Source organism: Kwoniella shivajii, chromosome 10 (assembly GCF_035658355.1).
Source record: "Kwoniella shivajii chromosome 10, complete sequence".
Taxonomy (NCBI): Eukaryota; Fungi; Basidiomycota; class Tremellomycetes; order Tremellales; family Cryptococcaceae; genus Kwoniella; species Kwoniella shivajii.
The window spans coordinates 336,006-352,459 of NC_085917.1; the positions used below are offsets into that span (position 1 = coordinate 336,006).

A 16,454-nucleotide genomic window follows, 5' to 3' on the forward strand; every position below is an offset into this window, starting at 1 on the left:
ACTACAGGAACAACCGGCATGAATGCTCGATCCGCATTCAAATTATATACATGAAATACGTGTCATCAAAACACATTCAGATAAGAAACAAGAATATATGCACAAATTAGAAATCCAGGAGGTGATTATACAGTATCTACATTCTATTTTAATGAGTGTATGCCGGCATTCGTTCTAACGATTCCAATCCTTATACACACTGTTATATATACACAGGAAAGAAAGAGTACTCCAAATGTTGTGTTTTATACTGGACTTCTAGCTCTTCCTCTTAATCCTTCACCTTGACCTTTCTCTCCACTTAACGAAGCTAGACTTCTCCTAACTTCCTGCAAACCCTTTTCAGCTAATTCATCAGCACCTACACCGATTCTACCGAGCGTATCATTCCCTTTGACGAATATCCATTCTTCAGGTCCCGTGAATGGTCTAGCCGTAATTGCAGCTAATTCCTCTTTGATGATATTATTCGTGAAGAAATCCTATGACATCTCCCATCAGCACAAACAACCAAGGGCAACGGGATGAGATGATGACAGCAAACGAACCAAATTTAGATCGTTCTTATCGTATCCAAATGGATTTTCAATCTCTGATCCAATTTCAGCAAAACCCAGTACAATATAAGAAGTTATCTATATCCAAAAATTCCAAATTTCTCATAAATTCAGTTATTCTCTCCAACATACATTGATCCGAGGTATTATGCCTGAAGGATAAGTTACTCACAACTACAGCGGGAATAGTCACCCAACCGAAACCAGCGCCATACAACTGAAAAGGAAGTACTAGACAATAAATCCAAGTAACCTCCCAAATATGGGCATTATAACTCCATGGTATAGGAGTGGTCAAAATCCTTTCCAAATTACTTAAAGATTCCGACATGATCGATAAGGTTGCCAATAAAGAATTGGTAGTTGGTACATCAATCGTTTTTCTTTTTTGTAATGATGATATCCAAGATGACATGAACATTGTAATTTCTAATGGAACGTTCGAACCTACACCACCACTCGATCTTGCCTTTTTCATCCTTTCTCTCATAACTGCTCTGCCAGCAGCTTTATACCTTTGTCGTTTAGTAACTAGAAACTTGAACGGGAACGTCTCGGAAAATCGGAATTTAGGGGGTGCTCTTGCTGGATGTAATATTGGTCTATCAGACGGTGGTAAAGTTGATCCTGAAGGTGATCGGAACACTTTCAACTCATTTTCACTTGTGATGGTTACGGAAGAAGATTGATGATGTTTTGAAGGAAATCTTCCAGATGCAATATTAGCATTTTCCGATGATGGTATACCGGATGGAAGATGAAGTGATGGTATGAATTTGACCAAATCGTATAAATCTTCATATAGGCTATATCGCATGTAAGACGGATCAGCTCGAGGTTTCCCCATTTTAGCCAACGTAAAATGCGGGAGAGTAACGAGAGATGAGTTATCATTTAGTGAGGGGTGATCTTCAATATATCATTTCCACAATCACTCACATGCCCTCTTCGCCTCTCAAGTAGTGTTTGACAGCGACAGCAAATGCTAAACCCATTCTTACAACAGTAGCTTTTTCGATGACTGCACGAGTCTCCTCTGCCGCTCGGACACCATGCTCCTCAGGTGGAACAGCTCGTAGTGCATCTGGACCTGTAAGCAACCAGGACAATTAGTTTTCCGCACACGTAAGAGGAACGAAAAGTATCATTTCACTTACAATGGATCCAAACTAACCTTGCCCAAGTCCTATTAGCTTGAATGATCTGAGTCCATAATTTCCTTCCTTCTGCGTATTGACCATATGCCGAGGATGTACTGTGTTGCTCGAGATATTAGCAACAACTATCATCTCAAAGCGAGAAATACGCTACTTACCGATAACTGAGGGTCAAACCGAGCAACACACCTAGATCATGTACCATGTATCAGATTAACATCTTTGACTCGGTGAGGAAATCCTACTCCTCTTACAGTGGATATATCACAATCAAGGCTGAATATCAACTCACCCAGCGCCGTCAATAGAGTAGAAGGAACCGTCATATCAGCTTCTGTTCTTTTATTCAGCAGTACAATCATAGCACTCCATCCTCCCATGAACACTAGTGATGGCCAGGTATTGTATAAAGCCGTAGCTGATAATGCTTGCCACAGCAGCATCGCCGATTTATGCGGTCGGTGGCCTAGCAAATCTAGATCCGGATTGGAGATGAAATGATCATCTAGTGGTGTGTGTGACATTTTGATGTCGTGCAAGGGTCAATTGCAAGTATGTCGAAATTGAGAATGAATATGGAAATAACAATTTTTTGCAGAATCTATTATACTATACATAACAATTTCTTGATTGTAAAACCATCAGATGGCTAGAATACCCTATGTGATAGCGATGGATTGTGGGAAATGGATCAAACAAGGGAAACCTCAACTTGATGAAGAAAAAGGATCCCCTTCTCCCCTGGTCATGGTTGCAGGTCATCGTTGCCTATTCAAAGGGACAAATTCCAGTCTATAAGGTTATGCGTCTTTACGTCGTTGCCAAGAGATCCATTGACACTGAACACTCTTCACCTTGGCTAGTGTGGTGGGACTTTGGATGTTTAGAGGTGTACATTCTTGCAATACTGAGTGTGATGAATGCACAACAATAGCATCGAAGGGGTGTCAAGGGCGATCAGTGCGTTTCAGTGCACGTTTCAGATTTTCCCCATTTTCCATTTGGTTCCGTTCATTCACAGAGACGCGGTTGACTTTCCTCTGATTGCCACCCAGATCATCTCATCCAATCTTCATCTTCCTCTTTCCTCTCTTCTCTTCTCTTCTCGATATCATCTCACCTCTCCCGGAGATTGTCCTTCCCAACTACGAAGGGTAGCAGGCTTTTTATGCAAATGGCACTATGACCCAGCCGTCTTTCGTCGATTCATTAGCTCAGGCAGATAAAGAATGGAGAGAAAGAAAGAATCGCGATTTGTGAGTTCCAGTCACAGTCAAAATTGATCGATCCTGTCTCTTCCGCTTTACGCATCATAGTAGATTATCAGCAGCATCGTAGAATACCTCTCTATGATACATGATACCACTCATGGAAGGACAACTGACAAGATTAACCTTATGTTGCAGTAAACATTCGTCACCTCCACCACTCCTCACTCGTAGACGGACTTACTCGTTAAATGACAAATACGATAGATTGGCAGGACCAGATTCGAGGAGTAAAGGTATAAAGATATGGCACGAAATCTCAGCTGAAAAAGAAAAAGAAAAGGAAAAAAAGGAAAGAATTTGAAGAAAAAATGGGAATTGACGAAAATAGATTACCAAGAAATAGAGTTTGGGATAATGATTATGTTCAAAAGAAACCAACTACTTTATCTGTAAGTAAACCATCTCTGACCCAATTCACTGACAGACACTGTGCTGTTCTACTTTACAACTACTTTCTCCCTCTCTCCCTCTCCCTCTCGAGGACATTTGCTCATCATACTGTGTCCATGATTGATCGTTCGCAGTCAACCGCAACCAAGAAAAGAGATCCTCCTGAATGGTTGAAAAAAGCAGCGGAAAGAGCAAATGTTTCAGGTTTGATGGCTGCATGGACAAATAAGAAATCATCACTTGATCCACCTTCACCTCGAAGGGATTCCTCGAACGAAACTCCTCACGAAAAACCAAATAGCTACATATATCAGCAGAACGGCTATAGCCAAATGAAAACACCGTCAAATCCCATTTATCCTCAAAACGGATATTACACCTTTGACAGTATTCCACCTACACAACATAACGCCTACAACAGTATTCCTCCCGGCCATCCTCAGATTCCCTACCCTCGCAACCAATTCCAAGCTCCATATCGTAAATATGGTCGTGAACAAGATCTTAACCAGCTGAATTACGCTCACCCGAATCCGACTCTTCAGCATCTTCCCCAACATTCCTCCAATCGAGCACAGCTACAACGTCAGGACGTAAATGACAGAGTCTCACTGGAGAATTACCCTTCACTGCGCCAGCCTGGTATTTATGAGGGAAATCTGCAACAACCATTCTATAGAACTCAAACTTCTTCAGCCGAACGACCAGTCCGTCCCAGATACGATCAATACGTGCAACCAGATAACCAATATCAGTATCGTCATTTTCTCGATGGACAACGACCAGATGCAACATCTACCCCTCAGAGCTACACGATGTCTTCTAGTGATCGTAATCACTCCATGTCTTCTTCATCGTACCAGCTATCTGAACAAACTAGCCATGCGATGAATTACTCTAGTCGGTATGAACCTCCTCAGCCTTCCTTTACATATCAGTACGGCCAACCTCTTCCTCATATCGACGATACTCAATTAGGCAGATCGTCTCCTTCTCAAGTCAATCCTATACAACATGCAGAACGATCTCACGGACATCGAGTCAGATTTCAGCTTGACACTCATGAAATCTCACCTGTAGAGTCTTCAGTCCCTACGTTAACAGGAATCATTGAGATCCCGCTTGCTCAGCAGGATGGTCATCCCCCGATGGTTCATCCTCACCATCAAAATGCTAAAGTTGTTCTCCCTCATCTTGCATACTCTCAGCCATACCTTCCGGTCGGACACAATCCTCAGTCTCATCAATTGGACGTGGTTGAACACCAGCAGGCCTGGCCCAGTCCTGAAGCTTATCTAGGGAATGTTGTCACTCAACACCCCGCTTCCTCGTCAATTGAAAATCGCATTCCTCCTACATTGCAGAAAGTTCATCAGGAGATTCTTGCCTCTCGAAGGAAAAAGGACTCCAAGCTTAAGGTGCACCCAAACTTGGGCAGAAAAGTGGTTCAGAATCTGGAAATGGTAGCTGAAAGGAGTCTGGATGAACTCGATTTGCTAAGGCCAGAGTTGTTAGATCAGGAAGAGGTTGTATCGGTAAATTTGCTAACTACGTGTAGTTTGACGTCGATGATCGCTGATTGTTTCCCCTTGACAGCTGCGATCGCACCGTACTCTAAATGGCTCGCACAGAAAATATGGTGGACTGAATACTGATCACAATCAGAAAATTCCCATTGCTACTCAATCATATTCTGACAAACCTCGCACTCACGTTTCGCCTGATAATTTGGGTGTTTATGACCATTCCCAAGATAGTCCAGACGATCACACCTCTTCCTATTCACCTTCCGAAACTGACAATTCTTCTGATTATGAGACGTCGGATGATTGCTCATCTTCAAAATCCCGCAATTTAACTCACCGTTTTGGGAAAAGTGAACGATCAATCCAACTCCATTCGAGACCAAGCATCCAACAGAATCTGGAAAAAAGGAAGAAGCGAAAAAGATCCAGTTCTGGCTCAACTCGATACAATGAGTGCTCATCAGAGAAAACTGACAACAATACCGATTACAGAACCTCAAGACGAAGAAAAAAAGCTAGGATCGATCCAGAACTTCTCAGTGAATCAGAATCCGAGTTATCAACCGTCGATGAATTTTCTGGCGATGATCAAAGTGTACGCTATATATCTGACGATCTGAATGACGGAAGGGTAGCTCCTGAACAGCGACCTTATACACCAAAACTACCTAAAATCACTAAACCATTGAGCTTCTTCGCTGACAATGTCATCATCCCTCCTAACGTTTATACTGATCGGATTTCTTATCGATGCAAACCCGCCAAGAACGTCAAGTCGCCTAAGGTACATCAAGCGGCCACCAAAAAGCCCAGTGGCGATCTATTCAACAACAACAAGAAGAAGGTTCGATTCTCAAACCTCAGTCAAGATAGCATTCCAGGTGAAGAGATAGAAGGCTTTTCAGATGAACAGGAAGAAGACGACCTTGAAATCGACCGCCAAGACCAGTTAATGGAAAATGAACAAACGGAGAAAAGTCAAACTGCACAATCGATGATCAGAACTAATAGTAGGAAAGCTGAGAAAAGATGGTTGAAAAAGTGGCAAGATGGAGAAAGGTTATCTACGGTCGATGAGGAGGAAGATGTCGATGAAGATGATGAGGTCGAGGTAGATGGAAACCTTATCTCAGTCGATGATAAGGATGGTGATCATCCCAATCTCATTGTTGTTCAAGTGATGGTACAACAAGAACAGGAGGAAGATCAGTTCTGGGGTAAAGGAGGTGAATTAGGTTTCAAGGTTTGGAGAGACGGTTACTGATTCCCAAATTATACCTATGCTACGATCTAATAACTGATGAACGAAGGACCATGTTTGAGATGGAGACGACGAAAGACGATACGTTACGCGCTCTTTATAGCTGTAGTACTGTGTGTTTTTAACAAATGATTTATGAAGTGTATAGCGAAGTCATCAGAATGCATGAGTATATTATTCTATATTGTATTATTGTTCTATCTGATGTATCCTGTATATCAATCATCCTAAATCTGAATTTCTATAAATCTTTTTTATCTTCCTCTGAATATATGATCCGGCTTTCAATTTCAACTTTGCCGCTTTTTATCAAACGTTCGACTAGGACACCACCCATGGCTGTTGAAGGTGTTAACAATCCTCCTTTTTTGTATAAAGGTGGGAATGAAGTTCCTTCAGGGGGAGGAAGGACCAAAGAAAGTGCTGATTCCGCGAGGAGATCTATGTGGTATTAGTATCAGTTGGATATACTCCTAACCTGAATGCACGCATAAAGAGTGCATTGAGGGTGGAAAAGGGAGATATTGAAATTGACAGTTGGAATTGGAATTGAAGTAGAATAAGATAAACACTCACAACAAGTACTTAGATATCCGGGATCACCTTTAGCTTTGAACGTTGTTAAGACTTTTACTACTTTTCCATTAGGTAATGGTGTTGATGTCGATACGTTCTCAACGATATAAGACGCCTTGAACAAATCCCTATCGAATCCGAATGAAGGAAACACACAAATCCAATTAGTCATCAATCAAGCGTAGAATATTCGGAACAATTTATTCACTCACTCTTCAGAGGCCCCCGTTCCTGCAGCAGGTAAGATATAACTAAACAATTTACGAATCTGTCAAGTTGCATTTTGGATTGAATTAGCTTCAAATCGAATACCTCCCTCGTGGTTAGGGAATAATGTTACGAATAGAAGGCTACACTCACAATTTTGGAAGAATAAAACAAACCAAATGCGAAAAACAGAGTTAGAGTTATTAATGATGAACCGATTTTACCTTTTCTGAAGTTCATTGATTCTTCATATTGCATTGAACCAGCACCAGAACCATTTTCGTCATGATGTATAGGTTCATTCTCACTCGAGGTTGACGTTGACGTTGACGTCGACGACGCTATCGATCTAGAAGATGATAAAGTGGAAAGGTATTGTGATCTACGTATTATAGTTCGGTTATAAGGATACATGAAGAAGAATGAACCGAATTTAAGTGGTTCATTAGGTATTTTCAGTTCGTATGATATTTTAGGTATTGTTGATTTTGGTTTTGATTTTCCTTCCACTATTCACGTAGTACGTTGGATTTCAGGATTATTAGTAAATTATAGTGTTCTGCGATACGTGAACTCCAGAACGGAATGTACTAACCTTTAGGTATGAGATCGTATTCACCAGATCTCCTTTGATCTTTAGGCAATTCAGCTACTGAATACATTGACTGTACAGTTCCACCCGACATGGAAGCTCCTTTCAAACTGAATAATGATTTTGATTGAGCAAATGTTAATGTCGGATATGTCGATTGTAATGTTTTCAACGCTTGCCAAAGCGTTAAATCACTATCGGCACGATTCAGAAAAAAAATGTAGATCAGCTGAAATGCCTTGGGTACAACAATAACATGAACAATGACTAGTATCAAAGCCAAAAGCCAAACCAAAAAGAAAAAAGAAAAAACTCATGACTCACGAAGGAACAGAATCAAATCCACATGAAGGTACGATACAACTTCCAGATCCAATAGCTAGATCGTTGTAGACAGGTATGATATCCGTCGCAAGCCATGATGATTCTCCTGTAAGATCCACATAATGTTTTCCAGTTCTGACACATTCTCTATTTTCATTGTTCGAATAATCAACCAACTATCAGTTCATATCTCACATTTTCAGAGGCGTAAAATAGATGTACCTGATCAGAGCTTCTGCGTTATGCCATCTGAATGGACCTGTATTCCCCGGACAACCAATCAGTCAAAGTATTTCTTGCTTTGGAGACTACTGAATCGGATGGTACTAACCTGCAAGATTGACGACTACATCACCTTTAGCTACTAGATTCGTTACTCCCTCTTCGTCGTCCAATTGACAAGCTATGATCTCTCTTGATGTCCTCAATTTAGCATTGGCAGCTGCTAATCGACTCTGATTTCTACCTGCCAAGATGAATTCGAATTGATCACCATCATGATGAGTGTCAAGATAGACGAGCAATTGTTTCGCTGTGAATGACGTAGCGCCATATATGATCAAAGTAGGTTTGGTAGTCATCGTCTCTAATGTTTAGGTTTTGATTTGATCAGTTGAGGGAAGGAACTGTAGAGAAATTAGACTAGTATGGAAATGTGTTGGACGTATATATATACATATTATTCAACATCCAGGATCATCTGCAAAACGCATACGTACGAGTGAGCCGCAAGTTGTCATTGATTGTTCAATTATATAGCTAGTAAGATGTCGTTATTTTTATCGAGTATACCGCAGATTAACCTTAAGGGTATTATTACCACATCGTTGTTCCCACACATTTTGCTTCCTTTGCATCTGTTCTCGTCATGCATGATGTTTTTATCAACGTTTTGTAAAACCACCCACTCTTCTAAGAAGTTCTTTCCTTCTTTTCAGATATCCTGATGCAACAAATAATTCTGAATTGACCGATGAAAATCCCCCGTTTCCCTGTTCTTTCTCGTAATCGACCTTCCGAAAAGTACGGAAAAGCTTAATCTTACTTCTTTTTTCCAATCATTTCGAGAGCAGAAATCCCCCCAAAAAGAATCGTTTATGACATTTATTGCGGAACCACTCATCGGCCATGACGGTCATCCTTTTCGACTCTTTTCCACCAAATTCATGTGAGGCATGGGATTGAGGCACATACTTTGCTTTCAAATACACATTCTGACAAAGCTGTTGAAATCAAAAGTCCAATCCCATGAAACTCGGAGAATGCCCCTTTCGCAGAAAATAAAGGATTGGTAGGCGTCCATTGCCGACTCGGTCAGATCTTTCCCTGTTTTTCTCGTTGAGATCACCCCGATCGGTCGTATCCGATCTTGTAACAAAAGAAGACAGGTTATTCACCTCTTCGCCAAAAACTTACTTGAGAGTCAGAGGCGTACTTCTTAATGTTCACGCATGACAATGAGCGACATCTGAGTCAATTGCGTACTCCTTCTCATCTTCATGTCGATGTCTATTCGTGATATACCTTCTCGTGAGAAACCCCTGAAAAGATGTCATCGAAAAGACGGCATTCAATTCGAATCCGTCGCAGGGAAATGATCAGTTGGAATCCCTTCCTTGATTGATTGATTGATTGATACATCTCCAAAGGTATTGACATCCTTCTCATCACTCTTGACAAGCGAAAAAGACCACAGACGATATAATGGGATACAGCGCGCAGACCGTCTACTGTTGATCTCAAGAATGATCCAGCGCACTGACCGTTGTCTTACATTTGACGATGAATTGATGATCTTTGTTGATGTGAAAGACAGAAACACGAGGAATAGTAGTGTGTGTGTACATGTTCAATGTCTCACATATCATTCTGTTAGATCCTCCTTATACATGACATAACAATACATGCAGTATGATGATCTTCCTACTTACTCATCCTCAGCCGATATACCACAGTGGATACATTGGGACACAGTATCAACCAACTGAAAGTCCATCTCATAGGTGTGGTTTAGTCAATCGAATCAGACATTTCATAACCCATATCAACCGTCTTTCTATAACAACAATCGCCTATGTCCCGCACCTTCGAAATCTGAGATCGAGTCGCTTCAGTTGCCACTTCCAATGAAATGCGAATATGAACATACTCGATTTACCTACCAAGAGCGTCGTCTTGGCTGAAATACTCGAACGAACCGACTCATCGAGGACAGACATCGAAGGATGTTTAGCTGAATTCGTGATTAGAGCATGGAAACAAGGGGGACAAGTCAGAGAATGGTGTAAAGATGTCCAGACTATCCTCGGGGTGGTAAGTCCTGACTCACCTCTTCATCAACCGCTATATTAATATGAGAACCGATCTCAACCACTTCGATTTGCTTTAGATTTCCATTTCGACGATATTGCGAGAAACGATCACCTCTCATCCTTTGCAAATCCTCCTTCCTTTCGTCCATATACCTCCAAATCCTTATTTTCCAACTGTCGAACCTCCTTTACCACCCCCACTTATACCTACGTCTTTGTTATCCACACTGGACCGTCAATCGTTCATCTCCGCTCTGTGTCGACTGAGTATCGATAACCATGAAAATGGAAGTAGACCATTTTGTGATGAACCTCTGATTCTCGAGCTCTGTCTTTCGTACGTAGCTTCAATGTGGCGACGAGCTCCCAAATTACAGGTGGATCGAGAAGATAGTCTCATTGATTGGATGAGTAAGGATTTAACGGAGATAGAGTTCGAGGTAAGTTTCGCTTGGGAAAGAGGCACATTGCACACCAAATGTTTCGTGAGAAAGAAATAAGAGTTCCCATTCAAAAATGAAAGTGTGAAAAGAAAATAAGCTGACCTGCAAGTCGTATGTCAACAACCCCTTCATAACGATTCTAGTTACAATTACAGGGACATCCATTGAATATAGGTTCGACAATCATACCGATTTTACATAAATTTAGATTCCAACTTGGATTTGTGACTTGCTCACAACTAATCACGAAATTCAATTCATTTAGTCAACCGTCTTTACTATTGACTTCGGACCCAACCGGAACGTCTTCCTCTTTTTCTTGCTCAACCACATCCGTCTCACCAGGAATATCTCAACATGATGTGGAGAGATTCACCAGAGCATGGATCGAAAGAAGACTTTCTATCGGTATTGGATATCAATCAATTGTTGAGGAACTATACAACGCAAAATTGCGTTTGGAAGATAACGATTATAAAGATACTATTGATCAAGTATTGGAATCATTTGGTATTCACGGAAAAAACGACGAACCTTCCCACGAGCAATTTGGTTTACTCTGGTCTTCCCCTTCTTCACCAACGTCCGCATCTTACAGCACGGATCATATCGAGGCAACAAGCAGACAATCAGAAGGTTTATACTCTCAGCTCAGTCTACCCAGCTCGCTGTCTCTTCTTACACTGAAAATGGGTCGAAGAAGGTCTTTGAGCAATCATACTCCCAAATGGTTTAGCCATAGAAGGAACAATTCTTCGTCTTCAAGTCAATTTGCTTTCCCACAATTTCAAAGAGCTCCCGGACCACCTTCCGGGCTCTTCAACAACAACGCGAGTCTAGATGGATCACAGCCATCTATCACTTCTCCAAGCATCTCCAGCTTTACGTTTCCCGAAAACAGTAGAGAAGAATTACGTCAATCAGTGGTATCACAGAGACCTAGAACAACATTTCGAGACGATTTGACGTCTTCAGTCATGTCACTCACTGATCCGGAAGATGTAAGGACTGTCTTACTCAATCAGTTAATGGAAATGAGGTATCATATACATGGTCACGAAGATGAGGGCTGGTATCTTGGTGGAGGAAGAGAACAAGCTGAAGAATTATTATCTCACCTGGAAACAAAGATGATTGGTAAGAAAGACCTGATGGGACTAAAAGAGGTTTTTCAGTCGATGAGATCAGCATTTGACCTTCCTCCTTTCATGAGAAATGATCCCTCAAGACCTGAAACCATGATCTCGTCAATCAGACGAGACACTCTTACAGACGCAAGCACAATTATGCGAGAGTCAATTGATCTAGATAGATTTCTAGAAGAAGTGGCACAACTTCCTGATACCCTGCAACAACAGGATGTCAAGGAGATCTATAATGATCGACACCAAGGGAAACAAGGTGACGGTATTCAGCAAGAAGAACGAGAAGTTGGGAAACGTTTCAATGGCAATGAAAGTGATGATAATCTGTCAAGACACTCTGGTCGACGTAAATCAGCTAGCGCCTATTCAGCTCTCACCATGGCATCACTGCTTACCACGGATTCCCAACTTGAAGAACCGAGAATGACCTCCTTTGAAATCCAAGAAGCTCATCGCGAATTCCACAAGAAGAGTAGAGCTGTGGAATACCATTTCCCACTTCCACCGACTACTCCACCGCAATCCACTTGGAATAGCTACGAGTATACCCCTTCGCCGGTATCGGAGAATCGCGACCATGACAATAGATATACGAGGCTCCCGCCGAAGGTGTCGATCGGAAATCTTAAAAAGACAAGGTCTAGAACCTCTCCCTCACCCTCACATCGCAAATCAACATCAGAAAGTCGAGGAAGATCTGCGGAACATTTCACACCCACTCAAAACCGTCTCATTTGGAACGAAGATGAAACGACCAAGATCTTTCGGTATCATAACGAAGGCGTTTCTTCCACTGAAACACTCTCCCCCCTTTACGCTATATCGCCTTCGGCCACAGGGAATTCTCCATCTCGATCGTCTTTTGAAACTCACATCGTCACCCCCGTAGCTACTCGTCATCCGCAGCCGCTATCCACCCTGTCGTCTCAAGCGACCTTATATTCTCCTCATGATGCACACCTTATCACTCCTGATAGGAGAAGAGCTTCACTTGGCCCATTGGCTAAATCCCGTCGGCAACTTCATCGTCATTTCGCTATTCTAGATGGCGAACAGGTTTCGCCCTCAAAAGAAATGCGAGAACTCGTTCCGGAAATGGAAGCTCCAGTGACTCCGACGATGAAGATTCTAGCCCTGTCCGATGGATATTCGAGTGATAGTCATTCCATCTCTCATAAGAAATTAGAATCGAGATCAAGGTGTAGTAGTTTTAGATCAAGTATCACTCCAAAAATGCCGCCTCGAATATCAAGTTTGAGATCTTTACCAAAAGTGTCATTTCATGATGTGATCACGAACGGGTCTACGAAGTCACCTGCAGGCAGACCACCACCGATGTCACCACTGGTGTCCCCGGTACCATTGATCGCGGTTTTGGAGCTGTTCAAAAGGAAAAACGACAACGGTATGACTATCTTGGAAGTGGAAGATTCGCTATACCGCGTAGTCGATATAGAAAGGGATCGAGTCAGAAAAGCAGGTGAAACCTGGGATGAGGATGCCAGAAGTAAAGTAAAGTGGCTGATTGAGCAAATCGCGATTATGGTATGTTCTCGCCCTTGTTCTCTGTAAAAATCCATTGCGGTAAAGGCAAGCTGATGGTGTACATCTTGTAGCTTGGCGATCCGATCTACGTTGCTCCTATAAGTAGGGTAGTAGCTTCTTTATCGGGTCCTTCATCTTCGACTCAGACTCGTCAGAACTCGAAGAAGCTACCCAAATCAAATCAAAATCAAGGAGATGTCAAAAGACCTTTATTACCAAGATATAAATCACAACCTCAATTGCCGACTTCAACTTCAACCTCTATTGTATCTTCACCACCTCGACCAGCATCTATCCGACCTAACGTATTGAGAAGACATACTCAATCATGTATGAGCATCAATTCAATTGAATCTGCTTCTTCGATCTATTCTACTCCTAGTGTCAATATGGAAGTTGAAGAAATGATCGATATTGATATTTCTCCATCTTCGATAGAAGGAATATTTGGTGACAGAACTTCCATGAAATCAGATGGATCAGTTGCACATATCGGTTATCAAGATTGGGATATAGCATTGCCACAAATGATGGAATGGCCAATTCCGAGAATTAGACGGTGCTCTGAAACCAGCGTGGGAAGTACAGGTACTTTTGGGAGAATTGGGTGATTATTTTGGTCAACGGAGTTGCGGTATTTAGTTTTTGAGACATTCCCCTCTCCATTCTAACCTTTTTCGATCTATCAATATAGTTGTGTATCTAGCCACATGCTTCATGTGTCGCCATTCCATTCCATAAGAACCGGTCTTATCGCAATTGACGACCTTGTATCTTATACTCCAGACGATAAATTATATAATGTGTCTGAGCTCAGCACTACTTTAGCTGAGTGTTTGATAATCAGACTTTCCTCTTAATAGTATCTTATGCATTTGATTTTTACACTTATATATGATCGTGCTACCACAATAAATCAACCATGTTCTGTGAGTCGTTAATGAGACGCGATCGTCTAATCTTTCGTCAAATCACTTGAAGAAGTGAATGACTCGAATTGTTTTCCGGATACTAACCATCCTTTGAACGGGGGAGTAGAAGGAAGGTGGAGTGAATCGTTCCCACCTGAATGTGATTTATGGTTGATCGGCTCAACGGTCGAATAGAGATCATCAATCGTCTCTAGGCCTTTCAGCTTTCCTCCTGGCGATGGTATTCCCCTTAATATTGATTTAGCAAGTTGGTATGTCGACTTTGATCTGGATGAATGTTTATGGTCGTAGTATGATGTTTTCCCGGTACTGGATATATACATTGCAGAAATGAGCTTCCCAGTCATCATAAACCGCTTCGATAGCAAATCGTACTTGATAAGGAAGTACATCCATGATTGGCTTTGTGGATCCACATTTTCGACAGAACTCAGACTCACCTTTCGATATCATTTGCATTCCCTCCTTTGTTAAAGGATTCCAATAATCGCTCATATTCAACCAATAATGAGATTTTACATATTCTAGATCTACCTTTTTCTTTTATCCTTGAATCTTTTTTCCACGGATGACCAAGTATACTGCCGTCAAATATGATTTCGCCTTTCACTCCTTTCCCTGATGGAGGGAGGAACGGTAAATGGGATATGGAAAGTGGACTAGGAGAAGGTTCGTATTTGTTGTCAAGGGGTAGAGTAGATTGGATGGTCGGTTTTGAATGTATAAATGGGATTGAGGAAAATACGATCGAGGGTCGATGGAGTCGATAAGGCGTTGGCAGGTGATCTGGCTCTGACATATTAGTCTCATGGGTACTTTTCCTTGAAAAGTGAGAGACAGACGAAGTTTCCATGAAATATGATGTTGATACAGCACATATAGAGAACGTAGGATTGACGATATACTGAGTAAACATACCTTTGATAGATATCAATCTACGCCATAAAGCTCTTTCTACTTCTTCTCTGATCACGTTTTCTTTCCAATCTAACTGATGTTGATGTTGATGGGGGATCTCAATTCCACCAATGACAATTCCATCCAAGTAAATAGGTTCTCGAAATAGATTAGATAATAATCCACCTTGAATACCTAATACAGACCAAGAAGCTATTTTATCCGAACATGACATTGATATAGATGGGATAGAATCTGGTCTGCCTGGTTTAGTACGTAAGCTTGATATTGATTTATATCCATTTCTTCCTCTCATGACTTGTTCGAGCTCAGAGTTAAGTGTAGAAGTAGCTGAAGTGGTCGATGAAGTGGAAGCTAATACGTTTGATATAGCTCTGGTGCTCGTATCAGCGGTACTGTTGCACGCACCATCCGACTCGACCCAGTTGAGAGCTTCTTCATGAGATTGATGACTCGCTGTATATACAGTTGATGCATCTCCACACTATTTCGACATTAACAAAATATCAGCATTACTTTAGTATCAGACAGTGATAAGAAAGGAAAAACATACGAACAGGTAACATTGATATATACAAATAAACTTGTACTCCTTTTTTCAAATGGAACGATCCACTTCCATGGTCAAATTCCACATAAACCTCTTCTTGTTCCCTATCCCTTTGCTCATTATTATCAATATCACGTTGTTCGCCTTCTTCTGCTCGAGGTTCATTGCTCATTCTCACACAGAGTGTAGCTTGTGAGATTAACCATCTTATGAATCCCCTTCTAGCTATTATCTCAGCATGTGAGTCATGCAACGTATCGCCATATTGTGATAATTTCGTATAAGGTAAACATTTCACTCCTGTTCCTAATGATATAGGTATGATCTCGTTCTTGTCCTCGTTCTCGTTCTTCTTATCATTGTCATTGTCAATATCAACATCGTGAATAGGTGAACAAGGCACGACCAACGATATAGTCGCTAATATAGTCCACTCATGCACACCGTTGTTACGTATAACAGGTTGACCATGAGATGGAAGTGATGCGTATATCGAATGTGATGAATTAACTATTTCATCGTAAATTGACAATGACATCTTGTGGTAAAATGGATGTTTGAGGAGTGGCTATTCATTGAAATCCGTGAAGTCTTCCCTTGATTCAATTCGGTCCCCGTGGAATCATCGCTATATATCTTGATCGATCATGATGATGATGATGGATATAATGTTAACTGCCTGTGTATGCTATCACAGGTCAATTCAAATGTATGGTACGAGTACTATATGAGTTCAGCAACTTTCATC

At 41.4% G+C, this 16,454-nt stretch overlaps 6 protein-coding genes across 6 annotated transcripts; 3 read left to right on the top strand and 3 right to left on the bottom strand.

The window, feature by feature from the left end:
* Window positions 1–245: 245 nt before the first annotated feature.
* Window positions 246–2,238, bottom strand: IL334_007015 (uncharacterized protein; the record flags this gene model as incomplete). The annotated part of the gene is made up of 7 exons (XM_062938710.1): window positions 246–482; window positions 549–635; window positions 730–1,363; window positions 1,497–1,647; window positions 1,715–1,812; window positions 1,873–1,903; window positions 2,007–2,238. 7 exons carry the CDS (start codon window positions 2,236–2,238, stop codon window positions 246–248), a joined length of 1,470 nt encoding a protein of 489 aa, XP_062794761.1.
* A 658-nt stretch (window positions 2,239–2,896) lies between these two features.
* IL334_007016 (uncharacterized protein) lies at window positions 2,897–3,286 on the top strand (the record flags this gene model as incomplete). The annotated part of the gene is made up of 2 exons (XM_062938711.1): window positions 2,897–2,970; window positions 3,121–3,286. The coding sequence occupies 2 exons, from the start codon at window positions 2,897–2,899 to the stop codon at window positions 3,284–3,286; spliced, it is 240 nt and encodes a 79-aa protein (XP_062794762.1).
* Window positions 3,287–3,491: 205 nt separating this feature from the next.
* On the top strand, window positions 3,492–6,165 carry IL334_007017 (uncharacterized protein; the record flags this gene model as incomplete). Its single annotated transcript, XM_062938712.1, has 2 exons — window positions 3,492–4,910; window positions 4,972–6,165. The coding sequence occupies 2 exons, from the start codon at window positions 3,492–3,494 to the stop codon at window positions 6,163–6,165; spliced, it is 2,613 nt and encodes an 870-aa protein (XP_062794763.1).
* A 238-nt stretch (window positions 6,166–6,403) lies between these two features.
* On the bottom strand, window positions 6,404–8,442 carry IL334_007018 (uncharacterized protein; the record flags this gene model as incomplete). Its single annotated transcript, XM_062938713.1, has 8 exons — window positions 6,404–6,603; window positions 6,739–6,866; window positions 6,951–7,006; window positions 7,099–7,454; window positions 7,541–7,731; window positions 7,862–8,008; window positions 8,084–8,120; window positions 8,193–8,442. 8 exons carry the CDS (start codon window positions 8,440–8,442, stop codon window positions 6,404–6,406), a joined length of 1,365 nt encoding a protein of 454 aa, XP_062794764.1.
* A 1,558-nt stretch (window positions 8,443–10,000) lies between these two features.
* IL334_007019 (uncharacterized protein) lies at window positions 10,001–13,917 on the top strand (the record flags this gene model as incomplete). Its single annotated transcript, XM_062938714.1, has 4 exons — window positions 10,001–10,174; window positions 10,251–10,613; window positions 10,760–13,306; window positions 13,378–13,917. 4 exons carry the CDS (start codon window positions 10,001–10,003, stop codon window positions 13,915–13,917), a joined length of 3,624 nt encoding a protein of 1,207 aa, XP_062794765.1.
* Window positions 13,918–14,261: 344 nt separating this feature from the next.
* IL334_007020 (uncharacterized protein) lies at window positions 14,262–16,244 on the bottom strand (the record flags this gene model as incomplete). The annotated part of the gene is made up of 5 exons (XM_062938715.1): window positions 14,262–14,547; window positions 14,679–15,024; window positions 15,157–15,510; window positions 15,565–15,640; window positions 15,714–16,244. 5 exons carry the CDS (start codon window positions 16,242–16,244, stop codon window positions 14,262–14,264), a joined length of 1,593 nt encoding a protein of 530 aa, XP_062794766.1.
* Between the last annotated feature and the right edge of the window lie 210 nt (window positions 16,245–16,454).